Raw genomic sequence first — 15,869 nt, forward strand, 5'->3', positions numbered from 1 at the left:
TATAGGACCATATTTCTGTTCAGACTTGATCATAAACATGAAAACACTTTACCGCGCTTGCAAGATTGAGTCCACATTCCCTAGTTATGGGCTTCCGGCCAGCTTGCTCACACAGAATCATTTCTTAAGCAGAAAACTGGAGTTCAGTGGAATCTGAACTAAGATCGTAATATGATGTGAAGGAAGCAAGTCTATTCCATTTCCATTTACCTTACTTCTCTATTTAAAACAAGATTATAATAAGAATCAAAACAGTCACCTAAACCAGAATACGTATTAGGAAACAGTAGGATATTCTTTAAAAGTTCTACAGACTGAGATGCAACTTCATTAGAAGCGAACAAAAGAGCAGACACCTGGAAAATAAGGCTATCTAATCACCCTTACATTACTTAGATTATTTCCACCATCTATAGCAACACAGTCTGCTTTCTGACCCAGAACTGAGAACAATCAAAAGTCTGGAGCAGTTCCTACGGAAGGAAAATGGAGTATGCTTTTTCTCTAGAGTGTGGAGAAGACAGAACTTGGGAGATGAGGGGAAGAAATAATGGAGGTCAGTGAAACCACAGGTGGCATGGGGAAGCTGGATAAGGACTGACTGTTCACCCTCCTTTCTCACACAAGAACGAGCATCTATTGCATGAAGCAGGTATGAGCCAGGCTCAAAACAAACAAAAGCAAGTGGCTGTGCACACAACAGAAAACAGATCTGTGCAACCAATGCCTTGTCAAAGGGTGTTTTGGATGCTGAAGGTTTAGAGTTTAATAAGAGACTGGATGAGTATTTGGAAATGAGATCTACTTAGAATTACTAAATAGACAAAAACATACCAGTTGCAGTTCTCCAAGCAGACAGTAGTTCGGAGCTGGGACTGTTACCACACAAAATATCCCATACATGTTTCCTGTCCTTACTCTTCCCTAAGCAACCGCTTATGCCCACTGTCAAAGACAGAGCCCTAGACTAGGAGCAGCCTTGAACTGCACCAGCACAGACGTTCTTACAGTTACGTGCTATTTATGCCCCCAATTAAATATTTAAATATTGCCTGTGAATGTCATTCATTTTCTGCAGGCACAAAACATTGTACATACACATTTAAATAATACTGGCATTTTAATGATTAGATTTTGCTATAGAAGAGGTGTTCACGCAATTCTAGAAACAGTCTCATAAAGGGCTTGTCCCATACTCATTAAGAGATAGGAATAATATAGTGAGTACACAACACCCAAGCTTAAAATGTCCTCTTCTGTGGCCAATTTATACAACTATTTTTATTAACAAAAATGAGACATTAAATTACATTTGAATTGTATTAAACAATAATACTAATTTTGATTGAAATATCAATGCAATTCCCCAAATCCTTTTCCCCTGGAAAATATCATGGAATCTTGTTTATATTTGAACTGCCTAAGGGACTAGCTGCAAGATTCGTAATCTAAGGCCATACTTAAATGACAAAGTTACAAAAAAGTCTGGGGTTTGAGGGGAGGCAGTAAGGGTGTTGAAGATGAAAGTAGGAGAGACTGTTGTTTGTTTAGATTTTTTTTTTTTGTTTTAGTATCTCATATGTTACCCAAGTCAGTTCAAACATTTCTCTATTCAAAAAAAAAAAAAAAAAAAAAAAAAAAAAAAAAAAAAACCCACCAACTCAGTTTTACTGTAGCTGGCATTTAAATTATGGTTTTCTTGAAAGAACCAAAATACATACAGTTGAAACTTTCGATATTTCAGCCCGAATATGTATGAGATCCTCTTGCAATAGTCTCTGCTGGTAAGAAATCTTTTCTGCATGTTGTGGTTGGTCTTTGTACTGTTCCATCTGCCTGTGTAAAACCTCCAAAACAGACTCCAGCTGATCCTAACAGAGAAGACAGTAGTAAGCTTTGACATTTATGTGGAATTTTACTGATTTACCTGTGGGAATATAAAAGCTATTTTCTACCTCTGCAGTCTTTCCTCTAAGCCACTACATTAGGATTGGCCTCCTATTGTGGATACTAAGATGGAAATGAAAAAACTGGAAGAGCATTAATAACTACTATAATCAAAATTATCTCACATTTTCCATTAAATCTGTTTAAGGAGCCAAACCTCCGGAAAACATGAAGCAGTGACAGAGGATAATTTTTCTACTTACAGTCTGTACAAAACTATAATTTACAAAGAGTTTCAGAAAAATCCCCTTAAGCCATACAGAACTGTGATAACCCTACCACAGCAGAGTATAACAGTTTATTCAAGGAAAAATTCTCATTCACTGCAATAGTTAAATTAGCCAAGTGAGGGATTAAAATATTATCTAAAACACTAAGTAGGCCTGACTCATTCCATCAGCACCAAATAACCCTGAATCACTTTTCCACAGTAGCTTTTCTGAAGGACCTAACTAGGCACTACTTTCATTTTAGAACCACCTTGAGCGAATTTAGACCTTTTGAAAGACAGAGCTCATAGGCAGTAAAGCAGATCATGATGCAAGGAAACAGAAGGAAAGACAAACCCTTTTACTAATGTTTACTATTTGAACTTTGACTTGCATGGGCAAGGAGGCCAGTTCCAAGTACAAACTTATCACAGAAGATATTCCAACATTTCAGTTATAACCTTCGGAACCAAGTTTGCAGTACTGTAAACCACCACAGATCGCTAAAATTACTACAGATCTGAGCATCCCTCTCTCTCCCTCCTTTTTTTGTTTTAATAGTACAATTACACAGGTTACAGTGAGAGCTCAACATGGGCCTTCTTAGCATGTATCTTAAAACACTGCTATTTATGCAAACGATGCTTGCCTAGCTGGGAAGAACTGCAGTTGAAACATGACTTTGCCTCCCGCAATATGCATATCATGACAAAAGGCAAACTATACAGAAATATGTACTTCAATTAGTCATAAACATCAGAAAAAATAAATATGTGGTTTCAAGATGTTCATTTTCAAAACCATGCTTTCTGAAAGTGGGTACTCAATCCTAACATAAAAAACAATTTTCTTCTCCTTATGTAAGTTTGCACAAATATCCAAAGAATATTATTATAATGCAAGCAGAATACAGTAACTTTTTTGTTTACAATTCCATATTTTGTGGTTATAGGAAAGTTATTATTTTATAGAAACCTTTTAAATCTATTTACTTTGTTTTCCTTCAGGGCTCTTATTTTGTCTTCCAAGTCCTGCAGAATTCTGTCCTGCTCACAGAAAACACTTAGCTTGACCTAAAAATGAAGTCATATAAATATGCCATATTAGATTTTTAGAAAGAGGAAAAAAAGTCTCTACTAGCAATGCTTTGCTCCCAAGAGCATAATAAATGAATGCGTACAGTGCAACATAAGCAGCCAAAGAAATGTGGGAGGTCCTAGAGCGGTATTTGATACTTACATCAATATCACTTTCTGCAATCTTGACAGGTTTTGTACTTCGTTCTTTTAACGTGTCACGCCCCGTCACCTACGAGGAAGAGGTTTTAAAGATCTGAGAAACCGGTAGAAAACTAAAACCTAATTATGCTTCAACAATAAAGAAAAAATTGTTAAATATTCAAGGCTATCTACAAACATGAATAAAAGATAAAATAAAATTCTGGACACAAACCTTTTCAAATATGCTTTCAGGGTTCAAAAAATGTTATCAGAAAGGATTACTAGTTATATTAGCCTATGTAATAACTCCTGCAATAGCTTAAAACTGTACAAAACAGTGTACAAATCCATTTGTCAATGGTTACAAAGGTTCTTATCCCACAAAACCTAATAGTTTTTAACAGGTTAGCTTTGAAAGTTCTCTTAAAGCCAAAGGAGCTGATTAGTTTCTTTAAATGCGTGCTTGCAGGACTAACACCTGTAATGTCTAAAATGCATATTTTTAGCAACACTTTCAGTCTCCAAAGGATAGTCTCCTATACAGTCCACAGTGAATTTTGTTCAAAGAGAGACTTCTACAAGAGTGTTATATTGAAATTTAGATGTTGTTAAACTATTTTGACAGATAATTCTCTTTTCTAGCATACCAAAAGCCTCATTCCAGTAATCACTGCTTCCTCATTCAATTTTTGGCGAGAAGATAATCTTATCACATAACCCAGTTTTTAAATTCGTACAGAAACTATACTAAACTTCCAGCCTTCACAGCAATCTTAAAATGAAGGCGTATTTATCTATGTAGAAACGTTTATCAGTTCCACTGTCTACATTTCACCCTTTTTCTGAATAAATAAGATTAACAGAACTATCAACCTAATACCGCTCATTAATCATACAGTTTTTAAACGCCTGAAAATCAAATGACTTAGTATTACTAGAACGCTTTTAAAGATTCATTAAAGCAAATAAAAAAGGTGAAAAAAAGTGCAGTACCAATACACCCTGTAATTTCATCCATGTACATGCAATAGTTTATAAAGAAAAGTCCACCTAAATATTGTTTTCCACAATATAGAAGCAGAAGTTTTTTCCTTTTGCGAGGAGAATGGATAAGTCTGCTTTTTTGCTGGCTGGCAATCTACAGACTTTGAGGTCACTACAGCTATATGGTTTACTTACTAACCTAACAGGATCCGACAAGATCATACTATGGTTTTCTTAAAATAATAGAATTTTACTCTAAGTGTAAATGAATGTTTAGTACATCTTCAGTTTCTTGTTTAGCATTTTATATGAAGTTAGCCATCTTCATACAGCATTTTCAAACAATAAACTAGGTTTAAGACAGACAAGTAAATTCCATTTATATCTCCTCTCCTCCCTCTGCAGATTCCATTCGTATATTTATCATGTGATTTCAGGTAGTTAGTCATAACATTTGTTACTTCCTACCACCAAATACAATAGCACTTACTGCTTCTCCAAAGTAATTAGCTTTGATTTTCAAATATTTTCAACTTCAACAATTCAGTATTTTTTAAACAAAAATTTTTATTTAAAAACTATTATTGGGGTATTTTTATATATGAAATCCTCTGTGTAATAGTAAGAAATAATATAAGCATAAATATTAGCATGTCCAAGTCAAAATTTTGCATATTTAATTGCCTGCAAGCTAATGGAATGGAAAACATCTTTTTCAAAGCACTGGAATTAATATAAGAACACAGTCTAGATATTTTGTGGCATATTTCAAGTTACATAATCACAACTGTAAAGAAGTTGTTAATTTTCAAGCGGTGAACATGAGAACATAATGTAAGATTTAGCATGCTTTCACATTTTCAAAGTTACATAGAAGTCAGTAGTTAGCACAATCATTTTAAAAAAATGATAAAATGAAACCAAACACTGAAGTCAGCCATAGTTTTGCATACGGACTCAAAAAAAAAGTTACAGAAAGCTTTTCTATATGTCATAAGACACGCGCAAAAGCCAGAATACGTAAACATCAACTGCTATTTGAAAAAGCAATGGGATGAGCACATTTGAGATACAAGCAGTCTTACATGTATACTGGATAGTAACCCTTGTGCTGAGTTCTTTAGCACTTTGTAAATCATGTTGATCAGAGGTCCATTATTTTCTATCTGTTTCAAACAGAAGTTTAGTAATAGCTTATAGTACATTTAAAAAAACAAAACCTTCAAACTCCAAACTTCACAAGCAACAGTAATCACTTACTCTTCTTTCACACTGATCCTTTAAGTTTGTAATCCATATAATGTCTCATCAGGGAAGTTACTACTGGCTATCCTCCCTTCTTGTTATATTTTGGGTAGGTTGGTCATCCAACCATGTGAATTTTCAATTTTACTTTTACAGAACACACAACACAAAATCAATTTGTTCAGATACTCGTCCAACCACAGCTGGCCTCCCTCTTTCGTGTTTTGCATAACCTGCTTGGGAACGTTTGTTTGTAAACTGTTCTGAAGTAAAATTATTTCCCCCCCCCACCCCCTGCAGTCTGCTTACACTTCATTTCATAGCCACGAAAAGGGCAACTTCCTTCCCCATCTGCATTTCACCTTTATTGTTTGCAACAGCATCTTTGAAGCCTGTGGGGAGAGCAGAAAAGCAAATCTTTTTTCCCTCCTTTGCTCTTCCCTTTCTGCTTTTTTAATACTAGGTCACACCTTTCCCTCCGTTTTAGCGACAGCGACAGCCACGACGCACAGCTGGGCACCCCTATTTGCAGAGGAGCCATTGGCACGCCGCAGCATACAGACACACCACCCTTCCCTTCATGAGTTCAAAATTAGAAAAAGTGGGAGTTTCCCCATAATGTAAGTAAAAAGCTTTTAGTCTTTTTTTCTTTTTCCTCTCAGAATCAGCTTGCATGCAGGAGAAAAATACTGTGATAGATTAGTATCTCTAAAGCATTTTTATTTCATTTGTATTATGCCAATACACTATAATGTTGACTGATATTAATTGATATTAATATCTTGATATTATCTGATATTAATATCTTGATACTAACATCAGGAATTATTTTTCAGATAATATTTTAAGACTTTCCAGTAATCAAAGATAGAATAGTACAGTGGGATAAGAGCAAGGTTTCTTTGGGGACAAAAACACTTGAAATACGAGAAGTTATTAGATCTCGTGTAACCAGTTATTGTCATCAGTTTTAATGCTGTTGCATGTATTACGAGGTTAATCAAATGTTTAATCACTACTTCACATTGAAAAGTCATCGTATTTCAAAATGTCTAGGAAGAAATATCTTCACATATAAGAGATGAAAGAAAAAAAATGTTTAGGTTCAGTCCTAAAATCTTCAGTCCTATTTGAAACTGTTTAATCAGAGTTGGCCTAACCCAATCCCAATGAAGGCAAAAAGAGACTTCAATTAAAAGGATTTATACCTAACCTTTAGTGTTTTAATGAAAGGTATAATGCATATTAAATGTGAATTTGCCATATTCTATCTTTACCAAATCAACATGAAATTTATTTTGTTTCATTCAAAAGGCTATTCTTTCCTCCTCAGACCCCAAAACAAAGCATCTCCTCAGTCATTTTATAGCTAGCAGCAAAATCAAATCTTAACAGTATAAAGACATCTACTCTAATTTCACATGGTCTCTTTAATTGCTAAAGAACCTGACCTGAGTTTTTACATTTTCTGACCATTACTGAAAGAAGGTTATTCTTTTAAGCTTGAAGATATTTAATTGGGAAAGAAATGCCGATTTTGAAAAATTAGGTCATTCTTACAGAAACACACTTGGCTTTCGATTGTCAAGACTTTTTGAGAGGTAACTGAAACTAGCATCAAGTGTTTCTTTGAAACAAATCTACTTGCAACAAATGTTCACCAAGCTGTATTTCCCATAACACAGTCAGAACTGAGGAAAAGGTAATATCTCTGCTAGTAATTCTAAGCTGCTTTCCCGACAAAGAGCAGCTGCTGCCTGCGTCCCCATCCACTTCTCTTTCTGTCTACTTCTGCCAGCCTTCACGCAGGCTGCGGGAAGGCACAGGCCGAGTTCCTGGGGGAAGAAATAGTTCTTAGTGCCCCGGGCTGCACCAAATCAATGTGGATCGGATGCTCTCAGAATTTAACAACCCATCCTGATATTTCTATTAAGCACATAGCATTTTCAAAAGCTTATAATCCAGCCAAACTTTTAACACAGGAAATTGTTCAAATTCAGCAGTTAAGTTGTTTTAAGCATGCCTTAGAACAGTCAAGACACTGCATTTATTCATAATGTCCATCTCAAATTGCAGGACCTTTTTAGTAGAAATTTGTCATAAAATTCAGCCTAAGACTTGGAATGTGGTTAGATTTGGCAAAGCTGTGAACAACCAAGAATAAGGCCTGAAGCGAAATGTTCCCAACCAATTTTAAATTGCTATATTATTGATTACAATTGCTTATATATTTGATCAGCTATATTATACATACTATGCATATTATGCAACACTTTATACATATAACACTACTACTAATAGGTATTAACTAATGTTTTATATTTGATAGATTTGATTATATATTCAGCTTTTAAAACATCAGCTGAAATTGAAATCTGCATATCAGTGGGTCCAGTCAACTCATTAGTTGCACAGAGGCAATGCCTCCGGCATCGGAGAGAACTACATACATGCAAACAATAAAGTTAACTAGGTGTCGAATTTCACTGCACCTTGATTTTCACAGATACCATGTAATTTACGTATGGTGAGACATGCTACACAGGACGGAAAGTGGTAGACTGCTGTGCAAAGCAAAATGATGAGGTGGTGGGTTCCCCCTCACCAAAATCTGGTGTTAATGTCTAGATTTGCTTTCAAATTGCCTACTATCAGGTGTACCACATACAGAAGTAATTTAGCTTAGACATACAGTTTGATGCTTGGTATCATATTGTTTCAGGAAATATCCTGAGTACAGGTAACATAATATTGGTAGATTATATTTCTGTCTAGATATATGGCAGGGCGGAAGGAAGGACGAATTTGAAACCTCTTAGCCAAAATAATATGGGAACAAATGAAAGGTGCAAGTTAATCAGCACATTGTCACAAAAGAAGCACAACACAATAAATACAGGATATTGCAAAAACAAGGAAAAAGTTAGCTATACTAGATTTAAAGGGAAAAAGCTGGGTAAAAAAGAACCCTATTTTAACTTAGGGACATTGGTTTCATATCGGTTGTCACGCTATAGACAAGTATTTTGACTCATTTTTTTCTTGAGTTCTCTAAACTCACGTAATACTATTCACTGCGAGTACCAGTAACACAAATTCTACCTAATAACGGAAGTAACTATATTTTCCGAGTTTACATTTTAATTGTATAGTCAATACTATATAGGCATTCAATATTCTAAGCACGACAGCAATGGCAAAACAGAGACTTTCAGTTTCTGAACAGAAAGAGATTTGAAAACCTGTAGGAACAGATATGACACACACCAGACTGATAAATTAAAAAATAATGGAAGTAGATTCTAATAAATATGCCTTACCTTGAGATCCAGATACTCCAAATCCTTTTTCAACTGGATGTAAGTGTCATCGGCCTTCAGGTAAGCACATAGAAAAAACAATGCAATATATCTGAATGCTTAAAAAATAATTTAAAAATATTTGTATTGGCTATACAAAAGAAAATGGGTGAAAGAGGAAACAAAATAACAGAATAGGAAGTACATAAAAAGCACATTTGCTTCACCAGCATATTGCTATTTACAGTGGAAAAATGGGCAAAATATTTCCTGAGAACTTTACTACCTCATGCCCACCCTCCAAACATATACATTTCAGTTTTCCACCTCTAATGAGATACATGACTACCGAAAACAATATATTGGGACACAAAAAGTTGTTTTTTCAATACCAATATCTACCGACTATCTGTTCATTGAAAAAGCTATGGGGTTGCCATCCAGTGCAACATCTCTCTGTGGGGAAGACTTTTACCTAACTGAATGTCAGATGTAAAAAGAATCTATTTTATAACAAGTCATAAAAATACTTTTGATCGGATTTCATAAACGTTTTACAGTATGCATCCCTTTATTTAAGGGATCTAAGAAATAAATTTCATGAATAAAATACTGAATAAACTCTCATGTACACAACTAGAGAACCAGTTTGGGTTTTTCAGTGATAGTGCTCAACTTGATCCCTATTTTTCACTGGCTCACCAATAACTGCTATTGGCTTAACCTACATTCAGCTAGCAAGATCTTCATTACAGCGACCTAAAGCAAAGCATGCATGACAGTCATAATAAAGTTACTTCTTTTTTTCAAAAGATTTGCATTAAGCAACAAAATAAAACTTAACTGTTGCAAGTGTGCTTTGTTATTAGCTGTTATTACCTAGACTCTTTGCTGCTATTTTGTCGTAATCTTATATTCTGGGTTTCTTGAACAGCGGAATAAGAGAAAAACACAACTATACCTTCCCTCAAGTTTTGATCCAATGTGTATTCAAAAAAGAAAAGAAAAACTATGTATGACATCAAAGTAATACATCGCACTTGCATTTCTTTAGAGGTGTTCACTTACGATTCTCGTCCAATCACCTTGTAAGACTGAGGACTTGACTAGGAAGTATGCCCATTTTTATGCAAAAATCCCTACTACTACAACCCAGCTTAGTGCAATTGTTCTGTAGGTGAGGTAAACAGGGAATTTAAACTTTTCCAACATGGAAAAAAAAATCCTTAAATATTAGGCCAATATAAAGCCTTCACCAATTCAAAGAAGAATCACCAGATTTTTTCTTAGATGACTCCACATTGGAGGATCTAATACAAACCAAAAAGCTCTATAACTACATTTCTGTTTCTTCTCACATTTATAAGCTTCATACATCAGTGCAATCAAGAGCACTGCTAATGATTTAAGACGTCCATGAGCTTTTATGAACTAATGTTCACCTGCAGAACTGACAGAGTTACAAGCTCATATGAATGTACAAAGTGGCTGATGCATTTGAGTTTGCAGCTGACACAGCATGAGGTAAAGGGAGCCAATTCCATCATGAAAGCAGCACAGAGAAAGGCTTTTGCTTTAGAATGAACATATCCGTAACTTATTTTACCCACTTTTCTGAAGATGCAGCATTTTCACAAACAGTATAAAAAGGAAATATGTAACACTTTGAAACATATGCACTGGTGCCCTACAGCTTAAAATGCTTATCTTTTATAGCAAGTACAGTAGCAAAGGAAAACCACAAACGATCTGGGAATTGCAGAATACCAAAGAATGGGTAAGAAAGCACAGACTCAGGCATGCCACTGATGAAGCATTTGCAGAGTCACAAAATGTCATACGGCACAGATGAGCCAAGCAGCAGCTGACCTGATAGGTGGAATTAGTTGGCAAGTGCTGCAGTAATTGTGCGATTGTGTAATTTCGTATACTAGCCAACTTAGCCTGATGTCTCCTTAATCGAATGAGAAGCAATGTTAGCTCTTCAGGCTGCAGGTATTTAGACACATTGTAAAGAGGAAATTAGCAGTCTTCAGGGAGAGTAACTTGTAATTACATTTTTCACCTCAGTGCCCAGAAAGCAGTTACTTGACATGATTAAGCAATTATTTCATTAATTCTGCATTTGGTGAGATAAACACAATAAAAAGTTGAGTCTTGCAATAAGCCACGGAAGTTCTACAAACAGCTTGCTCCTGTTCACACTGCGGATAACGGCAAAATTCCTACAGACTCTGCGGGGAGCTGGATACGACTGTTTCACATTCAAGTTGTTTAGATTTTGACTAATAAAGAAAAATACAAGAACTAAGGAATAAGTGGGATTTGAAAACTTAGCTACAAAACTACAATGACAGAAAAGGCAAAGAAATCAATCTTTCAACTTACCGACTTGCCATGCAAACTGGGTGCGCTTACAGTATGGGTCATGTAGCCCATGGCTGGCATAGAGTGTCGATCAATGTGGGTTGAGCTCTGTAAGAAGCCACAGCCAGAATTGTGAGGATTGTCACGAGAGAGAGGTGTGTTTTACTGGAGGGAAAAGTCAGGAGATGCATCTCTGCCACAGATTATCTATTAGAATTCCCGGCATGCTTAGATGAGGACAGCCTTCATGAGCCAGGCAGACACCTCAATGATCAAGTAAAACTTTTAAATGAATACATGCAAATTCAAGAACTGGCAAGCTGGAGAGACCAGTGGATTCTGGCAGCACAAGATGCTTCAGAAAAACATGCAAAGCAGTTTCCAGGAGGTAAAAAATATTCATAAAGAGTCTGAGGTTCCCCCCAACCCCAATCTACTGTCTCCTAGAGAAAGGCTGGCTCGTTTATGCCTGTAAACAGAAGGCTTATACTACACTAATAACTATGAACACCCTTTTTTTTTTTGGCCATGGAACAGTTCACCACTACCAAGCTACTGACATGAGTGACACCTTGTGGCAACGAATTCCATTAATGCCAGGTTTTATTAAATAATCATATTTGATCTGTCCCTTTCTGCTTATAATGAAAACCTATTTCACATACATTCTTTCAAGTTTCATATTCCTCTTAATGCCAAACTTTTATGGCTTTCTCCAAGACAGACTGTCTCACATTTCATTTTTATTCCTGTCACTGAATTCCACTGAATGCTGTTTTGTTCCCCCACGAACACTTTTTTTTTTTTTCCCCTCTTCCCTAAGTGTAACTGGATGGAATTGAAACAAAGCACTCCATGGAGGAGGGAGTATCACAAATTTCTGTGATTTATACAGTAAAATGAATAATGATGTACTGTGCTTACATATAAAAACATGAATATTTTTCTCCTAGAAATTATAGAGAAATTGAAATTTTTAATTTCATATATTGGTAAAACCAATGTGACATGAAAAGCATCTTATTTTACAAGTAAAGTTTATGCAGCTACATTAGCAGTCCTTAGATAAAATTTATGAAGTTACGTTTATGCAGCTATACCAGCCTTCCCCTAAGGAAGGGATAAAACTGCTGTCCACCTCTTTATAGGGGAAGTAATGCTCCTTCAAGTTGCACATTGAGAAACCAATGCCTTTTATAACATAACTAGGAGGGTTTTTTTAAAAATTACTTATTGTATATTTATTTTAAATAATTAAATAATAAAAAATAGTTTCCAGTACTGAATATCACTAGATATTTCATCTTTTGACAGAATATAAATCTACAAATGCTGAAAGATGTCCGACAACTAACGTGAAGGAAAAGTCTGCAGAGGGGCTACACACCATATATATCGGGAGAAATCTCAAGTGTGGATGAAGCTGACATGCAACCTAAATTCCTGTTCCGGAATCCACGCTGGATCTGTAAACTTACAAATCTCTTTCTTTACAAATACTTTCTCCCAGCAGGGCCCATGGTTGAGGTCTAAGAAATGCCTGAATGAAGGGGCTTTCATTTCTAGTTATTGCAGTGTAAGAGCTACCAACAGCAGCACATTCTGCACTGATTCAGTCCTGAGCTTCCCTGATTTCCTTAGGCAAAGAGAGCCATGTGGAGTACCGAGTGAGGGAAACCTCTGTCATCTCTGAATAAGGAGATACAACAGTGCCCATAATAAACCCCACTGAAATTGTACAAAAGGTTAAAGTTTCAGACCAACACTATTTGGTTTTGGCTAGTCCAGTGCTAATGACTGCAAAGAGAAGGATCTTGCCTCAACTGTCGCAGGAATGAAAAATTATTATGCTTTTAGCCAGAGGACAATAACTAACAACTGCATCAGCTGTAAGACTAACTATACTAGTAAAAGGTGTAGAGAAAGTGAATATAGCAAGCACTTAATACTACTGCTGTAAGTAAAGAACCAAGAAAGAGCTCATCTTGCTACATTTTATATTCCTGTCTATCCACCGTATGACTATATACTCTACACATTAAAATCTTAAAAATTAAAATGTCTATGCTTTTATATGTGGATACCCTTCCACAATTTTAGACTAAAAACATTCCAAATCAGTGTAATCTGCCACCAATCTTCCTTTGTAAACCAACAAAAATTAATAAATCTGCAATGATCAGAAATATACAAGCTTTAAGAAAAACTGTATTAACTTTTAAAACTTCCAGGATCTTTCATACACAAGAAAGGATGCAGTGAAAATGACTAAATTAAATAATCTATGTATGACACTACTTATAAAATAGTTTGTAATTACTGTCATAATCTATACAGACCTTTACAGCTTGATTTCGAATCTTCCTGGGTGATCCAGCAAAAGGAACGTCTACAGTTTGTCTCTCGTCAGATGGTTTAACTGTGAGCCTCTCTGCAGGAGTGTGTGGTCTCCTTGGTGGAAAGCTTTTCGGAGGTCCAGGCGGAGGAATATCAGATGGAGATGGTGGAACAGATATTGATCGTGGAACATCCAATGAACTTTTTGACTTTCCACGATCGATAAAGTCTGAAAAGCCTACATAAAGCGGGGCAGTGGGGCTGCCATGTTTAAATTGCTGTCTCTGTTGCCACTCATACAGCTGCCAAACAGTTCCATCCTTATTCGCTTTCCTTTCCTCCTGAGACATCCTCAAGTGGCTAACACGGTCTTGGGCATATTTGTAGTCACTCGGCAAATTGCGGTTTGGTGGCGGGGATGAACTCCCTGAAGGCTGCCTGGTATTCTTTGGCAAGGTGTGATAGTTTTCAGGAAGAGACGGAGGTGGATTGGGACCCTGACGTGTAAGAGTCTGATCAGAAGTGAGGCTGGAAAGGGGGGGAAAAGTTACAAGTTTAGCATATGTTTGTGAGTGAGAAGTGGCTGATATAAAAACCTCTTCTAATTACTTTAGCATAGGAGCTAAAAAAGACAATATATAGGGATCCTTTAACAAGACTTAAGGCTCAGCTACATTATCTGTACTGAGACCACAAGGAACGTCAAAGAATGAAATGAAAGAAAGGAATTATAGTTGCATTTAAAGCAAATCTGTAAATTTTTTTTTAACCAAAAGAAAACCTCACCACCACTAGGTGGTGCAGTTTGAGAACAACAAATACATATTCATTAAAAAAAAGTTACCTTAAAACACTACAAGAAGAAATCTGACCAATCAGAGAACTAATATCTCATACACATTTTTGCTTCATTTACATGAACAAAATAATTCAAGAAATAGCCCAAAATGTCCAAGTCTTTATGACATACTTTCTCCTGTCCTAATGTTAGTGGTTCTACTTTTTTATGTAGCACAAGGCTTTTGCAACAGAATTCTAGCAAACTCAAATATAAAGAGATGTTACATCCTAGCTTTAGTAGTGCATCTATAATTCACCTTAAACTGTAGAAATTATATCTGCTAACAAAATTAACACAGAATCAGCAAAAGCAGTTTTGACACAAGGTGTACTTAGCTCCCTTTCCTCCTTTGAAATCAAAAATCTTTCCATAGTCTGATGTGTAAGAACAGGCTTGTCTAATTTCTGGTTCTCCAATTAAACATACAGGCAGTTGTACTTGTAGTCACCGGTCTGTTGATTCTGCATCTCCAAACAGAGAACTATTCTGATAGACTTGCCACAGAGTATCAACACAAAAAATCCCAAGAAATTCACAGCACATTCCTCACTTCCCTTGGTAGCTTCATTCCCTGCATGAGAATGAGATCTGGTGGTGTTGGAACTGCAGCAATTTCATGTAAAAGAAAGCACAAGAGGAGAAGAAACATCTTTGCTCGGCATCCAAGAACAACAGAAGCAGGGGGGTGAGAAATGTTATCAGCAACTGTCGTTCAATTGTTGCCTGTGTTTCTGCTTGCAGGATTTGGCACTGTTAGCGCTGCCTTGAAAAATGGATGCTCCTGAGAAGATACATAATTCTTTGCATGAGAAAGCACTGAAATTGCCCTGCTCCATATAGAGGATTACAACTTCAAAGAAACTCTGCTCTCTCATATCACAGAAGCTTGGTATCATCCAGAGTTCCACAGTACAGGTAAGAGCAGGCAGGTTTTTCTGAATGTCCCACACATTATTTATACAACGTTGTGGGAATATCTGAAGCACAGCTCAGAAAGATGGATAGTAACATGACTCAAATCTGCTATTTGAGTGAGACACTAAACCCAGGCAGCATGCAATGAAATCCTGGGTTGCTCTTTTGCAACTATGAAAAAAAACCAATTTCATCAGTTACGAAAAACATGAGGAAACTCTTCCCAACAGTAAGAGCTCTCTTGTATACACTATCATAGTATCCTAGAAATGTTAGTTGGAAAAGACCTTTGGACATCCTCTAGTCCACCTTCCCACACAAAGCAGGACTGTCGCCAACACTAGCTTGGGTCAGCCACAGCTTTGTCTATCCCATTACATTATATGTAATCTAATCATATGTTCTGAACTGCCAATCCTTTCCACGTGAAAATTGAGCTCTTGGTAGAAAGATGTTTCCTTTAGACAGGAACGAGATCTGAGAAAGCTTGGGGCAAATAAGGCTT

At 36.3% G+C, this 15,869-nt stretch overlaps 1 protein-coding gene across 10 annotated transcripts in view; it reads right to left on the reverse strand.

The window, feature by feature from the left end:
* The window catches only part of PLEKHA7 (pleckstrin homology domain containing A7), a 160,885-nt gene that overhangs the window by 20,874 nt on the left and 124,142 nt on the right, over positions 1 to 15,869 (reverse strand). For all 10 annotated transcript variants that reach the window (XR_010389512.1, XM_064513084.1, XM_064513083.1 and 7 more), the window contains 6 exons: positions 13,611 to 14,136; positions 11,293 to 11,379; positions 8,926 to 8,979; positions 3,396 to 3,464; positions 3,149 to 3,229; positions 1,722 to 1,871 (listed from right to left, as the gene is read on the reverse strand). Coding sequence is in view for 9 of the 10 variants with exons in the window: in XM_064513084.1 (XP_064369154.1) it covers positions 1,722 to 1,871; positions 3,149 to 3,229; positions 3,396 to 3,464; positions 8,926 to 8,979; positions 11,293 to 11,379; positions 13,611 to 14,136 (967 nt within the window). In the remaining variant the exon portion in view is untranslated. The remainder of the gene's footprint in view (positions 1 to 1,721; positions 1,872 to 3,148; positions 3,230 to 3,395; positions 3,465 to 8,925; positions 8,980 to 11,292; positions 11,380 to 13,610; positions 14,137 to 15,869) is intronic.

Source organism: Dromaius novaehollandiae, chromosome 5, assembly GCF_036370855.1.
Source record: "Dromaius novaehollandiae isolate bDroNov1 chromosome 5, bDroNov1.hap1, whole genome shotgun sequence".
NCBI lineage: Eukaryota > Metazoa > Chordata > Aves > Casuariiformes > Dromaiidae > Dromaius > Dromaius novaehollandiae.